The sequence below is a fragment of the Lycorma delicatula genome, chromosome 2, assembly GCF_047948215.1.
Source record: "Lycorma delicatula isolate Av1 chromosome 2, ASM4794821v1, whole genome shotgun sequence".
Taxonomy (NCBI): Eukaryota; Metazoa; Arthropoda; class Insecta; order Hemiptera; family Fulgoridae; genus Lycorma; species Lycorma delicatula.
Window position 1 is genome coordinate 17,678,523 of NC_134456.1, and position 27,810 is coordinate 17,706,332.

Below are 27,810 nucleotides of genomic sequence, written 5' to 3' on the forward strand. Positions count from 1 at the left end.
TTCTATAAAGTATACTGTTTATTCAGTGTAAAAATTTATTATTTTTTCTACTTTTTATAACTAAATTAAAAGTGTATATTTATCCAATTATACCTTAAGAACCGCTGGTCCGATGTAACACTTCTGTTAGTATTGTTATTATTGAAATATACAGAGCGTTTCATAATGTTCTTAGAAGTTACAAAAATTCAGTACAAAAAAGTATTTCACTTACCTAAATGAAAGTTGTACGAGGTGATGCAGAGACTCAAACGGTTTTTGTTAAAATCTATAAATGTTCAATATCCTCTGGTGACACGGCACACATCAACACGAAAGTCTAGCTTTTGCCAAACTCGTTCTAACATGTCATTTTCGATAGAGTTGATCGCATTGATTACGCGATCCTTTAGCTCAGCGATATCGTGCAGCATCGGTAAGATAAACACCGTATCTTTCACGTAACCCCAGAGAAAGAAATCGCATGGCGTGAGGTCTGGTGATCTTGGAGGCCACAGCATAATGTATTGGTCTTCTTCAGACGCACGTCCTATACAGCGCCGAGGTAATGTTGTGTTAAGGTTGAAAATGGGCAGGACAACCATCTTGCTGGAAGATGAAGTCGTTGAATAGCAGAGGCATAAACCATAATTGTAACATATCCAGTATATCATGCCGGTTACTGATGCTTCCATAAAAAAGAACCGCTCATACACTACCTCACGAGAGATCGCACAAAAAACGTTTACTTTCGGAGAACCCAGAATGTGTTCCACATAAGCGTGTGGGGTTTCAGTTCCCTAAACTCGCACGTATGACGGTTTACTTTGCCGCTAATATGGAAAGTAGCTTCATCGCTGAAAATTATCTTGTTTAGAAAACCTTCATCTAACAACATCTTTACCTGTAACTGTAAACAAAAATCGTGTTTATCGCCTACATGTTTTATCTCCATCAGAAAAACGCTGGATTAATTGAAGACGGTACGGTTTGCATAATAAACGTTTACGGAGAACTCTCTACACTGTTGTTTTCGGAATTCCTAATTCTCTGCCTGCAGCCGCAGTCGATTTTGACTGGCTGCGAATGAAACTTGCACGCACACGTTCGACATTGACTTCTGAGGTTGATGGACGACCGGTTGATTTTCGCTCGCACATGCGACAGGTTTCACTGAATTGTTTATACCGTACACGAATTGAATTGTCACTTGGTGTCTCCTTATGAAATTTCAACCGAAACGCACGTTGCACAGAAATTACTGACTTTGACGAGTGAAATTCTAACACACAAAACGACTTCTCGCTTCCCGTGGCAGCCATTTTCTCTACTGTCGCCGCCTAGCAAGCAAATGGTTTACTAACTGCCTAGTATGTGTGGGTAAAACTATTTGAAGTAATCTTTTGTACAGTACTTGTTTTATTCTTATGAGTGAAATAGTTTTTTGTTAATGAATTTTCGAAACTCCGAAGAACATTATGAAACGCCCTGTATTAAAGTTTTCATTCAGTATTATTCTGTAAACGGATGAAATATATGACTTAAACCGTGTGTGTAATATTTTAAGGATCATATCTCTAGTAATACTATTTTAAATCCTTTAATAAATCATTATTCCCACGAATAAAATTAAGACAATCCAATTTTCTTATGAAAAACTTTAGAAATAAAGAAAATAAGATTTGAATTTTTTTTTGGTGTTTTATGTATCAAAACCAAACCCCTCCTTCTGGAGATATTATAGATTTAATAGAAAATTTTATTGTATCAAATTTTTATTTTGTAGGCTAGTGATGTTACCTTTAGTAATCAGCCTTATAAACATAACGAGTTACCAATTTTTCCAACCATTAAAGACAGTCATTTGTGGTTGAAATTTGAAATAAAAAAGATTTTATAAACATACATTCAAAACACTTTTTATTGACTTACTGTTATCAAAACTTTAGCCTTGATTTCTGTTGTAAAAGTAAAATAATGTTTTACTAAAATTCATGAATCATAAAATACGGGAGAAAATTAATGGTTTTATATATAATTTAAACTAAAAAAAACAAAAACAAAGCAAAACTAGATCCTAGAAAAATGCCTTCTCAATGGTTTAAATGAAAATTTTTGTAAATTTGAAATGCTACCATTTTTGTAAGTCGAATAAGGTATGTTTTTAGGTTTGGCATAAATTAACATTTTTAAAGACTAAATAAACAAAAGTTTGGAAAAATTATAATAAATTATATTCTCAAAAAATAAAATCTATCGAAAATAAATAAAAGTAATGAAATACAATTTTATTTAAAACTAGCTGAAGGACATGCCTAAGGCACGCCTCCGCAGCTCCCCGATTCCCGAACGGCGCCCCGGGAGCACTTCAAAATACTCTCATCCGTCGGGTTACCACTGGGAGCAGATGGCTATTGGCGGGTGTGTCAAAAAAAATTTTCAGAGCGCTAGGACCGACAGTTTTCGAGTTTCCCAAAACTTCGATATATATATATATATATATATATATATATATATACAGTATATCGATATATAATAATATAACAAGTATACACCTGACCACCACGAGAATCGGGATTTTCCGTTAGTGATCGGTACCATTCCAGTGCTAAGTTTGGGGAACGCACATACAAATGCCGCTTAGTAGTAGTGTAAGATGAAACACTATAAAAAATTTTAACAAAAGTTTTAAAAATATTATTGAAATTCGTCGATCTCCGTGGTAAAGTGGTAACATCTCGGTTTTATAACTGGAGATTCTGAGTTATAGTTCCCGTCAAGCATTTTTTCTCACACTAAAAACAATTTATTTCATTATTATCTACTAGTATTTACTATAGGCTGCCACCAGAATTAAATGAAATACAGAGGAGTTAACTGCTGTTGGACTTTCTTTCATTCATTGTTCCGAGGGAACAATAGTAGTTATTTAAATGTGTCGAAAATTAATATTTAGCTAATCGAAATTTAATTCCTTCATTATACATTACCTTCTCTCCGATAAGCTTGTCATAATTATTAAATGTTTATTTTGCCTTCCCGTCTTAAGTAAAATATCTCTTGAGGCTTCCTCTAAAATTCATAACGAGTTTTGAAAATACAAAAACGGGATATCTGACCGTTCACCCACAAATATGACTAACGTAAACCGATATTTAATAAATAACAAAAATATTAACACTAAAACACAAACTTAGAATTTCCTTTCCAGTTTCATATGTATCGTTTTTTTTTTTAACTCCGGCACCACCGTTATTGTATTGCTTCCGAGAATGAGATGAATGACAATTTTTTTAAGATGTGAAAAAAATGCCATGGCTGCCCGGGATTCGAACACGGGACCTCCGGATGAAAAGCCGAGACGCTACCACTCGCGCCACGGATGCTAACATGTGACGAGTTTAACCCTTTCACGGCTAAATTTCTGTAACCAAGTTACAAAACTGAAAGTCAGTGACATTTACAAATTGGGGATAAAACCGTCACTGGTTTATTGCCCTGCCACTTTACGGCAGAAATGCCATTTTTCACTAAAAACTCAAACTCTCCTCTTTTCAGTTCTGATTTTTCTTTCATCATGTCCGGGAGACCTTTCTATTTTCTTTGACTGTTCAGACAGCATAAATATTTTTCACTTTTAAAGATCCATGTAGTTTCAAAGTTGTAAAAAAATTGTCAAAAGCTACAAGACAAGGGACTCGATGAATATTATCACACATATTCATAACTACCTGCTCACACAATGAAACAGTTCTTGGAACATTCGAATCTGATTTACCGACATATGGATCAAATTTCAAAATAAATCCAGATTTTGAGTCTGCAAGCACCCGTATTTTATATCCTCCTTTGACTGGTTTTAATGGTAGGTATTGCTTTATAGAAGTTCGCCCTTTGAATGCCACCATAGATTCATCAACAGATAATTGGTTTGATGAACATAGTTGCACTTAAATGTCTAATAATTGGTGTTAGTTTATGTAATTTATCATAGGCAGGTGAATTTTTAGGATGTGCAGTTTGATTGTCATTACAGTGAATATTTTCAACTATCTTTTTGAACCTAGTTTTTGTAAAAACATTTGAAATAGCAGCCACACCTAAAACAGGATCAGTCTACCAATAATTATCTAGTCTGGGTAATTGATGTATTCCCATCAATATCAGGACACCAATAAATGCCTTCAATTCCTTGATATCGATATCAGTCCAGTTACGGGTGATTATTCTTACCACATGGCTTTTTCGAACTACAGATCGTTCCTGAGTTGCATATTTATTAGTTTTATCACAAATTCTTTGTAAAATTTCATTATCAAAGAAATTCATAAAAAAGTCAATTTCTTTACAGTGTGAAGGAGAGCTACATTCAGGAATACGTTCAAAATCTTTTGGCAAATTATCAAAGCAAATAACATCACTGGACCATGCTACTTGCATTTCAGTATTGCATAGGTCTTTATAAATTCTAATCAATGAGTTTTGTGTGTTATCAATAGGTTCGTTCAGTTCAGCATCAGTATGCATCCCTTCATTGGGAATATTGTCATGTTGAATGTTATTTACCGGGCTATTTTCTTCAATAGTCTCATCGGTATTTGAAGAATGAGAATCCAAATGAGTCTCACAAATAATTGAGGAATTAGAATCTAAATGAATCTTACCAGTATTTGAAGAATGAGAATTATCCAAAGGAATTTCACCAATTTTTGGAGACTTAGAGTAATCCAAATTTTCCAACTCCTCCCTTGCACCATCATCTTCTTCTTGATCACTGACCTCCCCATTATCTGGCAATGAATATAAAAAATTCAATATCTCTTCATCAACTGTTAGACGAATCTGCAAAAGGAAACAAAAAAAAAGTTTGTTAATTATATGTCAAAATGACAATATTTTTACAGTAAACTTACCACTTAGTAATAGTTGATATCAGCTATCAAATATTTATGACAGAAATTTCACTAAGACCTGCCTAAATGAACATTTAAGCTATTACAATGTAACTAACGCTTATAAATATATCTAACTATTGGAAGGCTAACATACATTTTCAAGTAAAAATATTCATTATGCTATATATTAGAAAAAAATTTATTTGGATTTTTATTCAGGAAGTCAGATTCAAAAACAATACTTATGAGTATGTATAAAATAGGTCAACAGGCTAATGTAAAAAATAATTTCCTGTCAGAATAATTTTTTGAATGAAAAAATGTTATTGAATCAAACAACTACAAAATGCAAAAAACAAACGTGATGTACACGATTTTATGTTCTGTTCTAAGAACTGAGCTAACCTTGTTTTGACTCGTGGGAACTATGATACCCACTTCTTAAAATTTCTCTGAAATTGTAATTAAAAACGATACATAAACTATCTATGTCTAAAAGTTACCATAATAATATAAATAAACAAAAATAAATGAGAACTACTTACTTGATCAATTATTTCATTTTCCATTTTTAAATATATTGCCAAAGTAGTCACTCAGAAACTATAACCTCACACCACGTGTTACTAAAATCTTTATACTGGACGCATTTAAATCCCGCAGTTGATTTGAATGATTTTTGTCTTGTTTTGAAAGCTTCCTAATAGACTGCAGCACTGTTCAGTAGTGGGTATGACTGTTGCCAATAAAAACAGAAGACAAAATTCATGGTGGGACCTTGTTCCCAACAACCACAAAAGAGTTAAAACATTTAAATGTTACCCCCGCCAACGAGTATCAAAACTTATTTTACACTTTCAATACTGGTTCTTTACCGTGTATTTGTCTGTAATATACAAACAAATGTATTTTATTTATGTCATATCTAGTCTAGGTTGTAAATAAGTGTAAAAATTATTGTCAAAACATTCATTCATTGGGTTGCATAACGTGTCGATTGCATGTCGTGTAGTTTCTGTCGCTGCGAATTTTATAACCTTACTTTTTGTTTATTTACAACGTATTTATGAATTTTTTGTTTCTTTCTGAAGGCTTGCCTATTTAAATTGCGGCTGTTATAGCAGTTTAGTAATACTATACAATTTTATAGTATAGTAATACTATATTTTATAGAAGTTATAGTAATAGTGATTTTGTGTTCGTTGTAAATCAAATAATTTTTCATTTGATTTAGACGATATTTCTTCACGTAGTGAAAGCGATGTTTGTGATTCTCATTTGTGTCTGATATAAAGCTATCACTCTACTTCCAGTGATGTGAATAAAAAACAGTGAAGTGAATGAAGAAATACAGGTAACTTATAACAAATCTACACACACCTTGTCTATCACAAAAGAACACAGGTTGAAATATATCTAAAATCGAATCGCTAACTACAAATATCTCTCATGAAATAGCTGTACTAAAAGAAATTATTTAGCAAAAAAATTCTGGTCTCGGTTCTGAGAAAAAAATTGGCAAAAACACTACAGTTTTAGAAAACACATAAACTCGTTGCTTCTTACTTAGAGCTGGGTCTTAAGTTAATAGTAATCAAGGGCTGGAACTAAATTTTTATTAATATTATTAATAACATTTTTTATAAACTTTTCGAAGAAAAATACGGTATTTACTTTTGGTTGGATGATGAGATCGGGGCGTGAAATTGAATTTTCTGTACGTTTGGAGGTATGAAGGAACGAAAATATGAGAACTTAAATTGTAATTCAATATTTTTATATATACGTACCTAAATATTTATATAAGCCTATGTATCAAATTTGTGTTTAAAAAATCTCCGAAACTAATTGATCCATTTCATTGAAATTTAGATATGCTGTAGTAGTGTATCTGAAGTTACGTATGTGAAAATTTGATAATTGGTTTAGTCGTTTTTCAGTTGCGCCCAATTTAAAGTCGACAACTGGCTACCTTACCTCAAATGGAGGTTATGTTCATCTCTTTTAGTTTTTTCATTTAATTTATTTTCTGTTTATTTCTTGCAAAAAAATATACATGAGATTATAAAACAGAATAAAATAAAGAAACGTCGGTCTTCTTGCGCAGAACTACGCAAAAATTTATTATTACTACTTTATTTTATAAAATTAACATTAAATTTTAATAAATACTTATAATTTTTTTTAAATCCTGATTTTTTTTTATACCCCATTTAAAATGTGATTAAATAATTTTGTTTAGCCTTTTGGATGATTGTTTAATATTTAGTAACTTTACATGTTGATGTTAATATTATTTGACTTGATTATTTATACTTCATAAATAATTAATACAGAATTTGATCTCATCTATTATTTTATTTTATTTAAAAACTAATTTTATGATGCTTCTGTGATCAAGGTTTTAATACAGTCTTGCTTGATCCATCTACTCAAATGCTGTGTTTTTTGTTATCAGTGAGTAGCATATCTACTCACTCCTAATGTGATCTATATAATGCATTATGTATAGGGTAGAATAAAAGATTTATTTATTTAAACAAAGCCTCATGTGGTATACTAAAAACAAAATGTATTTGTATTTTTAATACTTCTTAATACAGCAAAATCAATTGATTGTTTCTGCTTGACCGATTTTTTGAGTATTTTTTTATAAATTATTTAATATTTATTTACTTTTTCTTTCTGGTAACTATTGGTCTGTGCTCAATAAAATTTGACCTGTCCCTTTTCTTTTATGATGTGAATTTTATAGCATGTGAAAAAAATCTGTGCTGACTGGGATTCGAAAGTAGATAGATGAAAGGCAGATAGACTGTTTTACCATGGAGATCAGGGAAATATTACATATTTATTTATTGACTGATGAATCCACTGAAGTTTACAAAGAGATTTGTATGTGGTAATATGAAAATGGAAATTTGTAGAGTATGAAAATGCCATGCCTGACCGGGATTCAATGATTTGATCCCAGTACTCGCAGATGAAATGCTGAGCCACTATTAGTCCACTGTAGAGGTTGGCATACACATATACGAATATATATTTTGTACAAATATACATATAAATACGTACATAGAGGTTTCTGAATTCACTGCAGTTACATACAGTGTGCAATACCTTAGTGTGTATTAAAATGTTAAAAATTTTGGCAGCAGCCAAAGTACCTTCCTGAATTTAGTCATAGATGTAATTTTAGTGAATTCAGAAACCTCTGCATACGTATCCGTATGTTTATGGTAACATAATATAGAATGAATAATTTTTATGATTACAGTGTATAATACATATCAGGCTGGGTTTATCATGTGAAATAACTGAAACTAGGATTTCATACTGTTATAATGTATTTTCCTTTAAGGTTTTAGTACTGTCTATATCAATTCCTTTGGAGTGAGAGGGACAGAGGTATTTTAAGTTCATTTTATTAATCTCGCCTAATAAATTTAAAAAAATAATAAATCTTTTATTCTAATCTGTGTTTAATGATACATTACAAAGTTAGTGCTAGAGTTGCTATGCCAAGGATAATAAGAGCATTGCTACAGCATTTGCATGGATGGATCTAGGGAAACCATGATGAAGCCTTGATCAGAGCAACATCACAGAATACATAATTAAAAATATATGTAATTAAAATCCACATTAATTATTTAAAGTACAAACACATGAAATAATGTTAAAATAAATATATGAAGATATTAAATTTAGAAAATAATTTGCAATTCAGAAGGCATTAACAAGCACATCTTATGTACATACATATTGAGCAGGTACAACAAATTCATTAAATATTAAATTCTTTGTTTCTATGAAAGGAAATCTTTTAGTTGTAATTTAAATAAATTGGTTTGAAGATTTTTAAATGGTTTGGTAATTTATTAAAAATTTCAACAGAAGCAAAATAAGGTCCTTTCTAGTAAGCCGAAGTGTTGTGCTGAGTTACACAAAAACAGTTTGTTGTATGGTTTGATGAGGGTGTATGTTGTTACTTTTACAAATAAGTAACTATTCCTTTTAGTAAAGATTGACGAAATACATACCTGATATATAATCTGATCATATATTAGACAGATTTCATAAACAAAACATGAACACTATAAACAACAGTGCTATCTATATCACTGATTAAAGTAACTTGGACTCCTATAAAGTCAGAGTATTTTGGTTAATGTATTATCCTGGTTTCCAGATCTACCGGTCTCAGATACAATTTCCAGCAAGAGTCTGGCATTTTTCACTGATCATTTTGCCCTTCTTTTTACCCAATACATGTGTGGTATCTCTGAAGTTGTAACAATAAAAATAAAATGAAAAATAGTTTTGGATAGATTATAAGCAGATTTTTATCTGCTTATGAATTTATGGATTTTTTTTTAGTTTTGGAAACAACCTATTCATTCATGAATAAAATTTAATAATTTAATTAGTATTTTTTGAACATACATTTTGTAAAAAAAAAAGTTCAACATATGAGGTATGTTCAGAAAATAACCGACGTTTTTAATTACGCGCCAATGGAGATATTTGGTGACATGCGGTTGACAGAATTGGGTTTCGTATAACTTCCTCTGTAACCATATGTTCTTGGATTGTTAATATCACTTGTAGTTTTCATGTTATTGCTATTTGAGTGCAACATGTATACACTTTTTAAATCTTTTTAAAAGATTTGTTAGAAACAGCTACTCTAATGCACAAGCTTCTATAACAAGTTCCACGATTTTATATAAACTATTTGTAAAGTAAAAAATCCACAGACATATATACCCAAATTTTGTGCAAGGTTTTAGTTTTTTGAGTCTGTAAAATCTTAAAATAACTGAAAATATACATATGATTTTTTCCAGAGAGTATTTTTATTATATACATTCAGAAAAGTAAATTGAGAGTAAATAGGTTGGGTAGATGTTAATCTATGGTGAATTTCAAAAATAAATAAATCTATTATTCTGACCTCTATGTAATAATTCATTATATAGATCATATCAGGAATTTGTAGATGTACAAGAATCATTCAATAATTAAAGACACAGATTTAGATGTGGAGGTAAAGAGTTGGTAAGAAGTTTACGATAATTTAGAACAGTAAGTTGGTAACTCTGTGATGACTTTTGATCAGCTGTTTCAGTAAAATTCTTGTTTTGTTTATAACCACAAAATCTCATATTACAATGGCGAGCCTACTTGAAGTTAATAAATTAGTTGAACAGCATGGAGAGATGAGTTTTTTGTTTTCCAAAGACGAAAAATCTCGTAAAATTAATTCTTGTATGACCAAACAATACAGAGAATGTTGTATGAATTGCAGAAATTTTTACAAGCGAGTAGAAAAAATTGAAGACTCTTTGTCTGACAACATAGTGACTGACAACCACTCAAAGGTAGCCAATCAAAGTTCTGTGACAGACAGCCGATCATAGTTTCAACACCAGCACTTAATATATGTCTGTGACAGACAGCTGATCAAAGTTTCAACGCTAGCACTAAATAATCATAAAGACTCTCATCCATAAAGACTAGAGGATTACAATTGAAAAAATTACAAGTATTGGTATATTACATAACATTACCATCAACAAGCTCAAATACCATGAAACAAGCGCAAGATGGTTCTAAGAAAGTTTACAGAACACTATAAAAAGACAAAACTTCATGTGCACAGAGCTGAAACGACAGTATTGGAAGGAAAGTGGTGCTTTTTTCTACAGTGTTCTAGCCTGGGATGAGAAATGGATTTACCATTATGAACCAAATGAAAAAGACAGCATAGAGTGAAAACACAAGAGTTCACCTATCAAGAAAAAATTCTGAACCTGATCTTCAACTGGCAAAATCAAGATGATAATGTTTAGGGATTCAAAAGGTCCATTTTTTGTTTATATTCTAGAAAATCCATGAACAGTAAACAGCACATACTACTGTGACATGCTTATCAAAAAAGTAAAGCCAACAGTGTTGAAAAAATGTTCTGGATCTCAGTGCAGAGGTCTCATTCTACTGCACAATAATGCCTGGTACTGCACATCAATAAGATGTGTACATTCAATAATGCACACATCTTATGAAACTAAAGAAACTGATCAAGAGATATAATTGAGACCCCTATACATTCCTGACTTTGACCATCAGATTTCCACTGGTTGACCTACTCAAGGAGGTGCTACGTGATAAGTTTAATGACAATGACTTTTTCAAGAAAATGTGCTAAAGTGGCTCTGATATCTAGACAAAAATTTCATTACAGCCGAGATAAATAAACCTACCAGGTTGGTCTAGTGGTAATCTCATCATCACAAATCGGTTAATTTTGAAGTCAAGAGTTTTAAGGTTCAAATTCTAGTAAAGGCAGTTACTTTTATATGGATTTGAATACTAGTTCTTAGACACTGGTGTTTGGGTTTCAATTAACCACATATCTCAGCAATTATTGACCTTTCTTTTTCCTGTTTAGCCTCCGGTAACTACCGTTTAGATAATTCTTCAGAGGATGAATGAGGATGATATGTATGAGTGTAAATGAAGTGTTAGTCTTGTACATTCTCAGTTCGACCATCCCTGAGATGTGTGGTTAATTGAAACCCAACCACCAAAGAACACCGGTATCCACGATCTAGTATTCAAATCTATGTAAAAATATCTGGCTTTACTAGGACTTGAACGCTGTAACTCTCGACTTCCAAATCAGCTGATTTGGGAAGACGCGTTAACCACTAGACCAACCCGGTGGGTTAGCAATTATTGACCTAAGACTGTGCAATGCTACACTTTATTTACATTCATAAATTTCATTCTCTGAAGTAATACCTTACAACGGTTCTAGAGGCTAAACAAAAAAAGAAAGCAGGGATAAATAACCGAGTGATGATAACGTAAAAAAAAGGGATAAAAAAGCAGATTCAGAGACGGAACAAGTGTATTATAATGTTGCTAGAGATTGTGTTGAAAAAAATACATGTTAAACAGGATGGAGAAAATTAATTTTTTTTTTTTAATTTTTTGATTGTAATTATTTAACAAAAATTTTAAATAAATTGGGGGTTTGCATAATAAATAAATAAACTGGGGAGAGGAATGCATAATAAATCTCTATTTCATAAGTCATATTGAGTTATACAAAAACAGTTCTTTTGTTTAGTTCGGTATTGGTAGATATTGTTATGAGGCTTGGCTGATAAATTTTGCACATATATGTGTAGCATGGGAATGAAAAGAGATATTGGAATGAAATAAAAAATGAATAAAAGTACAATACCTTAGCTACAAAATTCAGTATTTATTTTTCAATATAATCCCTGTTTACACTGATACACTTTTCCCAATGTGTGACAAATTTTTACATTCCGTCATTTAAAAATTCTGCTGGCCTTTCTTGGATCCAAGTGGCCACAGCTTCCTTCATAGCATGTTAGTGTGCAGAATATGTGAAAAGCTGTTGTGTTTCAGAGAGGCACATGATTCTTCCTTTGTATGATAGTTGATATCAATTATACCGGGTGATTCAAAAAGGATTTCACATCTTTAAAATCATATAAAAATTTATTTAGATAACTTAAAAATTTAGTTGAGGTCTCATTTCATGGAAAAACACATCAAGTTTGTGACCCAAAATTCACTTTGGTTCGATATGGCTTTCATTTGTAATGGAGTATACATCCCACCTGAAATCAATTTTATTCCAGACTGTAGCCAACAAGTCGGGCATTACCTCTGCAGCTGCAGTGTTAATTCAAAGTCTTAGCTAAACAAGATCAGCAGGCAAAGGTGACACATAAACCCGATCTTTCATGAAACCCCATAAGAAGAAATCTAGTAGAGTTAAATCTGGGGAGCGAGGTGGCCTTGTAATTGGACCTTCATGACCAATCCACCGACTTGGAAATAAAGTATCAAGAAAATTTCAGACTTCTACGTGGTAGTGAGGTGGTGCTCCATCTCGTTGATTGTAATGGCATCCATCTTGGCCAAATCATTGTCTACCTAAGGAATTAAAAAATGTTGAAGCGTGCTCAGATAAACGATACCATTACAGTTGTCTCCTGAAGAAGAATGAGCTGTTCAGTTTCTGTTTGCTTAGCGCACAAAAAACATTGACCTTAGTGTTGCAATGAATGTTCTACAAAGTTTCACAAGGGTTTACAGTGCCTAATATTTAACAGTTATGGTTGTTCACCTTGCCACTGATGCAAAACATTGATTCATCATTAATAATTATGTTGTCCAAAAATTGTATAACTGTCTGCAGTTGTATCAATCATCACACAAAACTGCAGATGAGCAACTTTGATGTCATCTGTAATGTATTGTACCATGGTTAGTTTGTATGGCTTCAAGTGCAGTCATTTTGTAATATATGCCAAAGAGTCATTTGTGGAACACCAGTCATACATGACGTACATCGAGTTGATTTCTTCAGACTATTTGCAAAGCTTTCTCTGAATTGTTCCACAGCAGCTTCAGGGACATGGACACGTGGTCATCCTGGTGATTTTGAACAACCTTTTTTCAGTGACAGATTGGTGCCAAGATTAAATTACATATGTACTAGGAAGCTCCCTACCGTTCTCTATGAAAATTACATTGAACTGTAGTTGCTGACTGCAAACCGTGAAGTCAAAACACACAGCAATCATGTCCAGAACCGGTAAATGTAATCATGTTTAACAACACTGGTGACAGTGCAGGTGGCTGAATTCGGTACTAATGAACTACATGAGCAAAACTTGATGTGGTTTGCTATGAAATGAGACCTCAACCAAATCTGTAAGTTATCTGAATAGATTTATATATGCTTTTAAATTTTGGAAGTCCTTTTTGAATCACTCACTATTTTAATGCTAACAAATATGTAATACTGTTTACAATCACCATCTTTTGTTCTAATTAACAATACATCCAACTTTCCCAGTGATCTATGGATGTAACAAGTTACAAGTAAACTTATTGTGTGGGCAGCTACCTGTGGACCCCGATTCAAGAAGCTGCACTAATTATCTGGAGACTTAAAGAGTATCACTTGGAATTAGTGAGTCAAAACATTGTTGACTAATTTCAATCTATTTGTAATACCTGGTGAAGAGTCAGTGTCCTAAAGAAGCTAAATCTGTTCCATCTAATGAATATAATGCATGGTTGTTAAAATCACTAATATATTTTATTAATCTATTTTATATTTTTATTTGTTTCAGAATTGGTATAATCCATATAATGACTCTCGTTATCTGGATTCATACAATGGTGGTAGAACAGATTATCCTTCAGCTGGATTGTATGATAGAAAAGATCAATATAATGTGTATAATCAAAGAGGCAATTCATCAAATTGTGTCCCAAAATGTTTTGCAGAAAAAGGAAATATTGTAAGTAAATAATTATTTAAAATATAAAATATTGTTTACACCAAACTGTTGAAGCCCATTCTGCAAAAGTATAAGTAACAAATTATAATTTATAATTTCAGATATTATTTGTATATTTTACAAGATGCAGATTTTCTATAAACTATTAGAACACTTAAAAAAACTAAAATTTTACAGGTTGGTAGCAGAATAGTACAAATTGCTGCATAATTAAATATTTCAATTCCCAGAATATCCTCTTCGACATTAATTTAAATAAATGAGAAAGTTACACTTACAGATCTAAATAATATTTTTTTAAAAAGTGAAGTTTATGTATATTGAAAGAAATTAATATTTTTTATATTGTTTACAACAAAATGTTTTCATGTTAATTAACTGACTAATTACTAAATTAACTGACATGTTAATTAAATGACTTGTTAATTAACTTGAATTTTGTGTGTGACAGTTGTCTCATTTATGTAAAATAATTAAATATCTCCTGGGTGAAAAATAGTAACATCCAATAGTAACAAAATAGTACATAAAATAGTCTTGTGGTTCAATATTTGTACATGTGCAACATCAGGAAGGTATTCATTAACTATTACCTTACTAGCATGATCGTTTTCATATAAGCCGATTTCAAAGTTATTGTTCTCTTCACTTGTAATATTACACAAAGCAATATACCATTTAAAAATCTGGAGTGCAAAAACAGGCTTTACCCACAAATAATTTAAATATGGAAATTTCTTTTTTTAGAATCTCTAAAGAATTTTCCCTTATTCTTCTTGTAGACTTGTAGGCACTGTTAAATCTTCTTATTACATGATCATCTACATTGACAATTGCAGGAGGAAACTGCCAGTCTTTTAGGGGATAACCTCCTTAGTCCAGAGATGTTACAAGAACCTGCATGTAAATAATTTTTCTGGAAAAAGTAAGTTTTATTTTAATGAAAGAATTTAATATGGTTTTATATTTGTTTATTATAAATCATATGACTCTGTTTCCGTTTGCTCATACACTGTACTGTTTCTTAATACAATTACATCATGCACACTTCCAGAGTATCTGATAGTAATATAATATAATGCATAATCCGGTCCACATACAATCATACATTTAATTTATTGAATGATTTTTGTGATGGTCTACAAAGTTATTGTGCTGACATCCATTTTCTTGAGAAACATTGATATTAATTGGGAGTTCCATCAACAACTCCCATTATAAGTTACAGTTGGGAAATATATGTCTTTCTTACTATGTCTAGTACATTCTCTGGCTGATGTATTACTTGTGGAAGTTCTACATTATTTGTTATATTGATAACTGCATGACAAACACTAGACTTTGCTACTTCATCTGTATGTCTGCTACAGAGTAGTAGTGTTTATCTCTTCTAAATTAGTAAAGAGCATTCTAGGCAAAGTGACCATATTCTGGAGGTAAAGCTTGGTTTCTGTTAATAAAATGATTCAGTCTATAACCTATACCATTTTGTAATGATTCTTTAACTCCTTACTGGCGTTTGACGAAATAATTTGTCATTAACTACCTTGATAAAAATTGCCCTTGACGAAATAATGTGTCATCTACCTTTTTGCTGAAAAGTGCCATTGACAAAATAATCCATCATTATGAATTGATATGTTTTATTCTGTTTTTTGATGAGTTACTGCTACATTGTGAGCCTAGTTCCATTTTTACCCGAATTTAATGGTGAACCGCTAGTAGCATATTGGTTCTCTATTCTGTCTTGTTTCGTATTCTTCTTAACACCTGTTACCATGCACTTTTTTGTTGTTGTTTTAATCATTCAGTAAGTTGCGTTTGTGTTAGTTTTATTGTTTCTTTGTGTTATTTATTGATTTTTTCATAATTTTCATAATTGTACTGTTATTGTATCTGTGGATGCAACAATATTAAATAACAAATGACAGAGTTGTTTATTATAACCTAACTTTAGTAATCTTTTATGTAAATAAACTATCTTCTTGTTATTATTTGAATTACTTAGTAGCGTTTTGCAGTATTATTGATATGACAATTAGGAATTGTAAGTGATATTTATTACTACAACATGGCCTGTTCATCATATGTAAATGATAGTGATATAATTGAACTTTTAAATGATTTAGCTGATAGCGATTCAGGTAGTGATTCTGATTTTCTTGGGGATATTACCGATGATGAGCATGATGTGGAGTAGGATTTACAGCCTCTTGTTCAGATAGGTAAAACACTTTAAATATCTGTTGCTAAAAAAAAAAAAATACAAAACATTGGACTTGTGGTAACATCAGATGTAAGACAGAATGTCTTACTGTTACCACAAAGATTTGTAACCCTCAAATATTTATCGGTATTCCGGGAATAAACTTCCCTAATGATGACCCTAATATTGTGCATTCTTTTTTCAGGTTATTTTTTGCTGATGAATTAGTTTACATTCTAGTGAAGCAGACCAATCTTTATGCTTAAAATTTCTTAAAAAATTAAATGCTAAAAAGTTTTTGAGGTTTCACCTGTAGAGACAATCTGATAAAGATGAGATGCTTTTGTTTCTATATGCTATCAGGAATTATTTGGAGGGCACAGACTGAAAGTTGATATACAAACTAGTCTCTTTTTACTATTCGTGAAAAAATGTTATCCCATAAAAGAGTCAACTTCTGTCATGTTTCCTCCATTTTACTGATGATAATAATACTAATCCACTCAAAAAAATAAAAAATTCAGAAAATAAAGCCAATTATTGACTACTATGTTAACAGATTCAGAGAAGTGTATACACCAGAAAAAATTTAGCTGTTGAAAAAGTTTACTGCTGTGAAAAGTTAGGCTTTCATTCAGTTTATATAAACTTCATTTAGTTTATTTGAATAAAGAGGGCAAGTTTTGGTATTAAGACATATGTTATTTCAGAGTCAGAGACTGGTTACATTTATAACTTGATTAGTTTATGTAAGTGCAGACACAGAAATTGTAAAAAACTCAAACCACGGCTACACCACTAATACTGTCATGATCTTTTAGAAATTAGTAATCTATTAGACAAAGATTACTGTACTTACTTTGAAAATTATTATCGCAGCCCTGAACTTGCTCTGGCTTTGTGTGAGTGAAATACTGACTTAGTGGGTACTGTCAGAAAATACAGGCATGGTATTACAAAAGATAGACTACAGAAAAAAATTAAATAAAAATGAAATTCATGCAGTGTGTGATAGGGAGGGTGTTAAGTCACAGTTAGAATCAGAATTTTAAAACCTTTGTTAAGATGATGGAAATTGAAAGTGTTAGTTTTCCTACTGACTACTAGGGCATTCTAGCCTCTTCAGTTGCTTTGTCAGTCATGTCTCTCTACTCATTGCATTAACATGTCTCACATGAATTCATTCATTCATAACAAATCTATTGCATTTTCAATTACTATAATTGTGTTGTGTAGTTTACATACAAATCAAATTTAACCGTCTTCCATAAGTGTGCATTTTGTAATTTATCTTGATGCTTTCAACGGTTGTCATCAAATAACATAATGTATTCGTTTAAGTCAATAAACATGGTTGCAGTTCGCTTATAATTCAACAATTATTTACTATCTCTAACATTCTTAACAATTGCAATCCTTGAATGATTCAAGGAAGGTTGTTAACAGAGGGTGAAATGATGTTGAAGTGGCAAGATAAACAAGATGTCTTATGTTTGACAACTAAACACAAATTAGATTGTAGAAATAGTACAGAAAGGAAAGAAGGCAATGGTTCCAAATGTTGTCAATGATTATCATGTTTTTATGAGTGGAGTTGATCGGGCGATCAAATGCTGTGCGCATATCCACTTGAAAGAAGAAGATGAAAAGTATAGTATAAAAAGAAGTTCCACCAACTTTTAAATATCACTATATTCAGTTCTCATGAATTACATAAGAAACGTGGTTGTAAGTACATACTTCAATTCAGGGAAATCCTTATTAAGAAAATTGTTGAAATTTATCATAAAGTCATTCCCAAAAAAGGTAGGCCCTCTGTAAAAGATGATTCTCTCAGACTCCATTAATGATATTTCCCATCGTATATTCCAGCTACAGAAAAAAGGCTACAACAACAAGAAGATATGTTGTTTATTATGCAAACAACATAAAAAAAGGAGTCGAGATATTATTGCCGTGAATGTGATGTTGGTCTTTGTGCCCCCTGTTTTAGAAATTTCCACATTAATAAGGAACACAAAAATATTTCTTAAAACATTTTCATATTTTAGAAACAATAAGATCATTTTAAGAAAATAATTATTTATAACGAGTTTTAAATTGAAAATGTGTGTTGCTATTGTGTGATCTTGAACTCTAATTGCTAAATTCATAAATATTTGGGAACTATTTTCGTAAAAAATAATTTATTACTAGTTTTTAGTTTAAAGTGTTCTCATGTATCATATATGTTTTTTAATTGCGAAAAAAATATATATTGAAGATGTATATTCACATCCTTCAATCATCATCATGTCAATTAAGTTTCTTATTTTTATATTGCATGATAAAAGTATATGAACAGGTCCTTAAATTAATTTTTTTGTCATATTTCACTGCATAGGTTAAAAGTATGCAGGCAAAATGACAAAGTGTTTGTGAAAACAAAAGGGCATATTAATATGATTTTCCACTAAAATAAAGAACCAACAAGGACTTAACTGAACTCATTCTAAATGTTTCTTTTAATTCAAAGAATTTTCTAAAATTATCATTTACAGTTGGAGTTATTTATCATTATCTTTATCTGATGATGAATCAATCATTTGTCACTAGCAAAATTAAAATATTAAAACACAGTAATAAAATTTTACCTACTTTTGATGATCTTTTGATGAACTTATGCATATGTTTTATGGGAGATAGTACATAGTTGTATTTTTAAATGTTTTGGTTGTTTTATTGGTTTTAGAAAAAGCCTGTAATTTGTAACGTTTCACAGGGATTTACAAGTGTTTTTACTTGTAATTTTTTGGAACTTGATTACACTCTACTTGTTGAAAAATTATTTAAGTAATTACTATTTTTTAATTAATCTATTTTTGTTGAATACTTTACTTTTGTGGAATAGATCTCTGGTTTTATGTGAGATCAGAAGTGCTGCTGATTTAAGTAAAAAGACTTCTTCAAAATTTACTAATGCTAATTCTCCAGGTATTTACTACCCACATTGAGACATTTTTTATATTTAAGTGCAACCCTTTGCAAAATAACAACACAGTTATTACTAAACTGTTAACAATTAAATATCATTTACAATACATATTGTAAATGATTCTTTAATCCTGTTTCTAAACTGTGCACTAACTTCACAGTGCTAGATAACAGTTGTCTTCATCTTGGTAAAAGATCTTTCAAGAGTAGATTGCAAATTATTTCTACAGCCTCACAGTGATGTAACTCAAAAGATAACTATGAATTGGTATGTACTCAGTGGTATATGTCTTTCTAGTTGTAAAAAGTAAATCGTCTCACCCATTATTCCGGTAGTGAAAATGATGAGCTCCATCAACTGGTCTTTACCATTGTTAAAGAGAAAGAATAGAAAATGGGTTTGTTATGACGTAATACTACTGGCTATTGTACATGCTACATGTTAATTTGTTAGCTGGTTTACTTTCAACATTCATCAGTTGTAAATTTTGGAATAGCTCTTGCAAATTGGAAGTATGGTTACATTTGTTTGGATTTAAATGTATGGTGTACATTGAATTTAAAAATGTCATTAGTATTCAGTTAATGTAATTGTTTCTAAAGTTAGTAAATTCCATTATCTCAAGACCAATAGGATTGATTATACTAACTTTATTTTTGCTTATGTGTGGAATAATGTAAAATGAATTGTAATAAACCTTGCTAACTTGAACCACACTGGAGAATTAAAATTATTGAATTATCTAAAGTTTGATGGAAGGAAAATAGTTAATGTATCTGAATTTTCAGGAAGTTTCTTCAAAAAATTCTAAATTATTATTTTGTGTACAATACAAACTGTGATAAATTTCCCTCTACCGATACCATAAATATCTTTTTGCCTTCTCGCTGTGTTGATCAGTTAGAAATTTCTGTTTCTGAAGTAAGACACATTAGTTTGTTTGTTGTTTTTTTTTTTAACTCTTTCATCACTTTCTTTTTCTTGTTTTGCTAATACAGTCACATGAGCTTGAAGCTGGGGTATGGGAATGGTATAAAAATTGGGTTAGATTCCTTTTCCCCAATCACCGTGATCTTACCCATACATTTTGAATTTTTTAAGGTTTTTTTATGCTTTTTTTGTAGTCAGTGTGTTTGGTTTTGTTCTACGTATTATGTAATCTTTTATCATGATCATTAAATTTAATTTTTTAGGTGGATCTTATTCCAAAAATATAAAAACTAAATTCATAACTCCATGTTTTTGGATTGTGCAGCAATATTGTGTGCGTTTAAAAATGATTGATTCAATTATCTGATGGAAAAAAAGAGATTGATTTTATCAAGTTACAAATAAAGGTAAAATGTGGCTGATAAAGAAAGTAATGATATTTTGCTATCTAGGTTATCTGAAGTTGATTTCAAAGGAAAAAATGGTCGACTTCAGTGTCAAAATTCATGATTAATTCTGCAATGAAGGTTGCTTGAACAAGATCAGAAAACACAATATTTGCTGGAAAAGCAGCTCCTAATGGTAAACATAGAGACCATAATGGGCTAAAATTGATGTAAATTAGACTTTTCAAAATTGGTCAAAAGTGATTTTGTTTTTTATGAAACACATTTCATTATGGAAGGGAGACCTGTAGTTTGTTCAAAAGATAGATGCTGACTCTTCCAAACAAATGTTTCAATAGGTAAAAAATCCAGTAAAACAAGTGCTTTTCTGTCAAAGGACCTCATGTCTTTTTTTCTATTAAAGGAATGATGGATGCAGACAAATGTATAATGATTTTGAAAGAAAGCAAAGTTCTCTCGCTTGTGGAATGCAAAAATTGGGTGCTCCAGTAAAATCTTGCTCCCTGTCATTCTTTAAAAGTGGCAAAAAAGTTCATGAGTGATAATAATAATAATAATTTATTTTAGTCTGGCCAGGACAATCTAACAGTATAGCTCATTTAATTCCAACCCTGTTGAGAATGTATGTGTTGTGTCTAGAGGGGATGAGAAAGCTAGACTGCATGACAAAGGAGAAGATGATTAATGTACAACTCAGTCGTGGTTTGTGGTTGAAAAATTTAAAGAATAATTTATAAAACTCATTTATTCTATGCCATAAAGAGTAAAAGAGGTGATAAAATATGAAGTTATTTGTCCTAATAAAATTATACAGTGTAAACTCATGTAAGTAAAATATAAAAATTTGTTTAAACTTCAAAGCACTTCCAAAAAAACTAATTTGTATAACACTAATTGAATCTGCTGTTGAAATTGTTCTTGCATTATGGTTTTATCTTATTTATGCATTAACTGAACAAATATAAAATATAAATTAGAGGAAATGAAACTAAACAGTAATTGTGTTGCAGGGCATTCCTGGTATTCCCGGTACTTCTGGTCTTCCAGGGGTGCGTGGATATCCAGGAATGGAAGGTTTACCAGGACCTCCAGGTGAAAAAGGAGATGCAGGACCGCAAGGACCTAGAGGAATAAAGGGCGATAGAGTAAGTAACTATAAGTTTGTTTTATCAAAAAATGTTTTCAATTGAATTTTTTTTCACATCCTATTTTCTATTTTTAGCGTAATTAAACATAGTAGTATTATATGTATAACGGTAAGTGTACTGCATTGGTTTTATTGGGCTTTTGATGGCATAACTAAAACAAACTGAACCTTGTTTTAGTTCAAAAATAAGAATCTGACAGATTGCAGAACTGTACAGAAGATTACAAGTTAATTATTATTGTTTGTAATATAAGTCTGTTTCAACGTCTGTTTTTAACTTACATTATGAAGTTGCTTGTTTATTTTGTAATTGTAAAGGTATATTATGTAATTGCAAAAATATATGAAACAGCTTTCACATTGATTTAAGTAATTATTCCAAAAATTTTAACTAAAAATTTAATTTATAAGAAAAATTGTGAAAACATTTTTATTAAAAATATTTCTTTTTATTGTAATAAGTTGAGTTTGTACTTTTTATTAACTATTTATTTTTTAACTATTAGTTTATGAACTATTTTTTTTTTTGTGGATTGTTTAACAAAATTAGTTAACTAAAATTATGATTTCAGATAAAAGGGGGTTTATAGCAAAATTATAAAATTCCAAAAGTTGTCTAATTAATATTTGCTAATATTGATTATCATATTTGTCATTCAGATAAGTGTATATTAATTCTCTTTTTTCTCATTTTCATTTAGTTTTGACCCACTTGTGAACTAAATCTATTCCCTGCCAATAAAATCTGTGACCAAAAATAAAAAATCATGCTACTCTCAATAAAAATATGGACAAAATGTCTTTATTTAGTTTAAATACAATAAGTTTTAGGAAGTAATTATTGGTTTGGTGACATTTTTAATAATAATCATAATAATAATACTTATATTATAGTTATAATTATATTTATTTAATGATTATTTTTAATTAATGTTTTGTGAAAATAATAAGGGATCTAAAACTATATACAAAGTATTAATAAAGTATAGAACCCTTAAATTATTTTTTATTAGTCAAATACAGAAAATAAGATTTTAGCACGAAACAATTATTTTTTGGTATGAGGCTGCTTTACCCCTCAAGCTCCTGTGAGGGAAAACTCAAAAATTTTAAACAGAAAGAGTAGAGTTGGAACATCATTTTAAAGGGGATTATAAAACAAAGATTTTGATGCAAAAACTCTAGGGTATGATAACTATGTAACAAAATTGGCAGCAATTTAATGTTTTTTACACATAATTTCAGAAGTGGTCCTTTAAATGCTCGAAGTAGTCTTGCACCAAAAAATAAGTTGTTTCGAGTTAGCAGCATTTGCAAAATTTTATTTTAATATGTTTAACAGTTCAGTTATTATTTAATGATTCTCATTATTTGTTAACAAATATGTAGATTAAATTATATGTAGATAAATTTTTTAACATATGTAGTTTTATTAGCTTCAGAAAAGTTTCTAATAAATACTACTTATTTCATATGTCTGTCAATGAAAATATTTTTGGATTTAATTGTTTCCATTTAATTTTAGCATTAATATTTCTATTGAGTTCTCAATCTATGTTTATCACGAGAAACAAGAACAACCTATTCAAATAAAATTTATATTTTTTTGAATGAAATTAGTGCTGTGATGTTCATAAAATATTTAAAACTGGGGAAAATTTTCTATTTTGATTCTAAACAGTCTGATATATTATATGAAAAAAATTAATGCAACTATTATTTTGTTATACGACAATAAAAATGTAAGTGATGTATTGCTTGCTTGGTTAATTAATGTATCATCATATTTTATGATACATACTTTATGTATGTATTACATACTTTATGCCAACATATAATGTTCATATATTTAATAAGTACAAAGAAAACATATTTTTATTTGTTTCTGTTAGTCTGCATAGATCTTTAAAAAAAAGTAAATGATGTATTTAGTTATTTCAAAAATAAACTTTAAATGATGGCGTTAATTTTAAATAAATGTAATAAAATTATTTAATTTTTAAATATATGAAAATATGCTTCATAAAGACCAATCTTTTTACAGCATTTTTTTCTGGTACTTCATGAAGATATTTTGAGTTCAAGATGAAAGTCCAGTTCTTATTGACTAAGGAGTTTCTTTTTGTTTCAATTCATTAAGCATGATTAAACTTTTGAATAAAGGATCTTACTTGCTCATATTGCATATGGAAATATTTCTTAAGTAAATTACGCATTGTTTAATTAAGTTAGATGAAAAATTTTATATATTATTCTCATACTGTTTGAATTCCATTCATTATTCATGTTATAACTGAATTAAGAAAAACTTGCTGCTGAAATTATCCAGTTTACAATTAAAATGTATACATAAAAAATAGCTATCTAAAAAAGAAAGAGAAAAAGCTTTTTACTGATTTGATATTTAAGTCTATCTACATTATCTTTTTACAAACCCCACTTATTGTTACTTAAAAATTTTTGTGATTGAGAAAAGTAATGTTTTATATTCTTTATGTAAAAATATCTCCTGGATGGTTATTAAGTTTTCCTTAATGTGGACTCTCATCACTGTCCACGGTAGCTCAGTAGGTCTCCTCAGGTCTTCTTTAAACCTCCCAGCTTGCCTGAATATCTTTTCTGGTTTACTCCCTTAAGTTCTTTTGACATTTGAACTGAGAAATTCTCCTTTCACCTTCAATACCTTTGACATTGGCTATTTAATGCTGATGTCAAAGCCCTTACTACTATTTAATGCCCTTACCCACCATATATATATATATATATATATATATATATATATATATATATATATATATATATATATATATATATATATATATATATATTAAATACTACTAAGAAAATCACCCAGTACAAACTATTGAGATGACATTTATCACCTTAATTTTATCATGATAGTAGTTTTGCAGGATCTTGCATCCTCAGTCATGATAGAATTCATTTTATTAAGTTATACATTATTAAAATAAAAATATTAAAATGTAACAATATACCAGTTCATTTTATTAAATTGTACATTATTAAATTAAAAATATTAAAAATTAAAAATATACCGTGTCACTAAAATTAAACCATGCACATAGTGTAATGTTATTTACACTACCAGTACTATAATGAACATTAGTAATGTTAGTACATCTTTGTACAGTCTTAATCATCTTAGTACAGTAATAGTACTGTAACGAACATTATACTAAGTTCATGGTACTATTTTAGTGACACAATATTTTGTTAATTTTTAATATTTTTATTTTAATAATGTGCAATTTAATTAAATGAATTCAATCGTGATTGAGGATGTGGGATCCTGAAAAAGTACTATTATGATATAATTAAGGTAAGAAATGCCTTATCTCAGTATTTTTATTAAGTGATTTATATTAGTAGAATTTAAAACATAATTTACCAGTACAGAGGAATAATATGAATCCTCATATCTTAATATGAAGATATTAATTTCGATAAGTAATGAGTAGGATTTAAATAGAGCAATCCTGCAGTAGATTTACACTTGCCATATTCGAATCATTTGAGCAGATATGAAGCTGCTTCTTTTTTAGAGACCCTTATTCACAGCTAATTCACAAATTTAAGGCCAATTCACTATCCACCAACTGCTACTTCCCAGTTAGAGGTAACTACTCAACTAGAAGAGGTAAATAGTTATAACTATCTGCGAATTTACAAAGTAGATAGAGAAATAAGTAACAGTCTCGAAAGCGGTATCTGTTTATTATCAGATAACTAGTATGGCTGTGGTAACTGAGAATATTAGTACACGTATTTGGTATTGAAAATTGATCAATAAATATCAAAATCATGTAAGTAGCACTGAGATGAATTATTTGAGAAGAATAATCGGGATGATGATAAGAGACTGTGTGAGGAGTATAGTAGTGAATTGGGAACTCAACAGACTCTTGATACTAAAGAGCTAAAATGATTTTCATATGTTGTACATATGAGTGAAGTAAATCTAATCAGAAAATTATTTGAAACAGAACCTGTGAATAACAGGGGTAGTGAAGACCTTGAAATGGGAAAGATATGTAAAGAAAATTGTTGAGAAGAGAGCGAAGAAGTATTGGGAAATTAAGAGGTTGGCTGGAGACTGAGATAAATATAGAAAATGGGAAAAAATTTAATGCTTAAAAACACAAAAGGAGTGGATAGAAAAGTAAAAATCTGCTGCCATGGGATTCAGCTCGTTAAGCCACGCATCCTTCTTCTTGAGCTATTGAGAACAAAGTCATTTCATTAGATGAAGAACACCATGTAAATCACTAATAAGGGTTGGTAGTTAACTTACAACAGAGTCTGTTAATGCCCTTTTGTAGGCTGGAAGGAGGGGGTCTTTACTTTAAATCCAAAATTAATATTTCCAGCTAGACTTTAAACAACATTTAAAGATTTTTTGAATGGTTCATGTAGCTTATTTGTATACCTTTAGTCACAACGGTGACTGTCAACAAGTCTTTTTCCCGTATCAGTGACAATGACTATGGTATTTGTCAAGCATATTCCGTTAGATAGCATGCTGAGAAGTTTCAGGATTAGATCCTTGGTTGTGGCAATCGAGTAAAGCTAACAAGTTTGTCATTTTCTGAAAAAAAGGACAAAACTATAGTTTGAGCTGTTATAAATTACATTGTTTATAAGATTTAATCCTGACAGATTTGGAAAAAGAATTAGATTCAACTTCAAAGGATTCTTCCTGTTACTGCTAAGACTGATGAAATCTTCACAAAAATTTACAATTCCATATTAAAATGAACATGACTGAACATAAGTGAGCTTACTGACATTGCAACTCTCTCAAACTTTGTCCACTATTTTACAGTTTGTTTTGTGTATGAAAGTGCTTTCTGTTCAATGGGTGCCACATTTGTTAACAGCCAACCAAAAATGCATTGAACTGAACACTTCTCTTGAGTGTGTACGTGCATATTAATGCAATTCTGCTGAATTTCTATGATGTTTTATAACAGTAGATGAAATGTGGATTCATTGTCAGAAAACAAACAGCAGTCCAAACAGTGATGGAGAGGAGGTGAAAGTATGCCAAAGAAAGTGAAAAAGGTTCCATCTTCAGGATAAGTCATGGCAACAGTTTTTTGGGATTCTCGTGGTGCGGTGCTCATAGACTACTGGAAAAAGCAGGACCATCATCAGGGAGTATTATGGTTCACTTTGTGGGCATTAACCCATATCTGGCCAAAGAGAAAGTCACTGCAATTATGTGCCTGCACATACTTCTCACATTGTTGCAGCCATGAACTGCGCTTTGAAGTAATTCTATGTGTGTCGTATTTACTAGATTTCTCCCCCAGTGATTACTTCCTCTTTTCAAACCAAAGAATTTACTTGCTGGACGAAGATTCTCTTCAAATTATGAAGTCAAAGTTAGACACCCATTTATTTTGCAAAGTTGCTCGAGTCTCATTATACTGACTTATTGAAAATTGGAAAGGCGTTGGTCTAAATATGTTGAATTGCAAGGTGACTACATTGAAAAATAAAAAAAGATTCTGAAAAAATTTTGTTTGTTATTATCAGGCCAAGAACTTTTCAAATGGTCCTCATATTGCTTGATGATATAATTCTTCGATCTAAGTTTATTTTATTGATTTGTATTTTTTAATATTAAAATATAAAATGAGAGTTGCCAGACTTCTGATTTTGTTCATCTTTTCTTTTTTCTTTTGTGTAAAACAAAAGTTTAATGAAAGGAAACAGTTATTTACGTAGAAGAATATAAGAATTAATGGTACAATATAAAACTATAAAGACATTATAAATTATATAATGAACTTAAGTTCCCTGACTGAACCAGTTTCAATATGCAATATGATGGCTTCTTTATACTCCTTTTGTTATTTTTATCTATGTGCTCTACTAGAATGAGTGACA

The 27,810-nt window shown here is 30.5% G+C and overlaps 1 protein-coding gene across 2 annotated transcripts in view; it reads left to right on the forward strand.

Moving 5' to 3' along the window:
• LOC142320509 (uncharacterized) overlaps window positions 1-27,810 on the forward strand; it is a 238,609-nt gene that overhangs the window by 67,582 nt on the left and 143,217 nt on the right. For both annotated transcript variants that reach the window (XM_075358372.1, XM_075358373.1), the window contains exons 3-4: window positions 14,063-14,233; window positions 21,761-21,895. In XM_075358372.1, coding sequence (XP_075214487.1) covers window positions 14,063-14,233; window positions 21,761-21,895 — 306 coding nt within the window. The remainder of the gene's footprint in view (window positions 1-14,062; window positions 14,234-21,760; window positions 21,896-27,810) is intronic.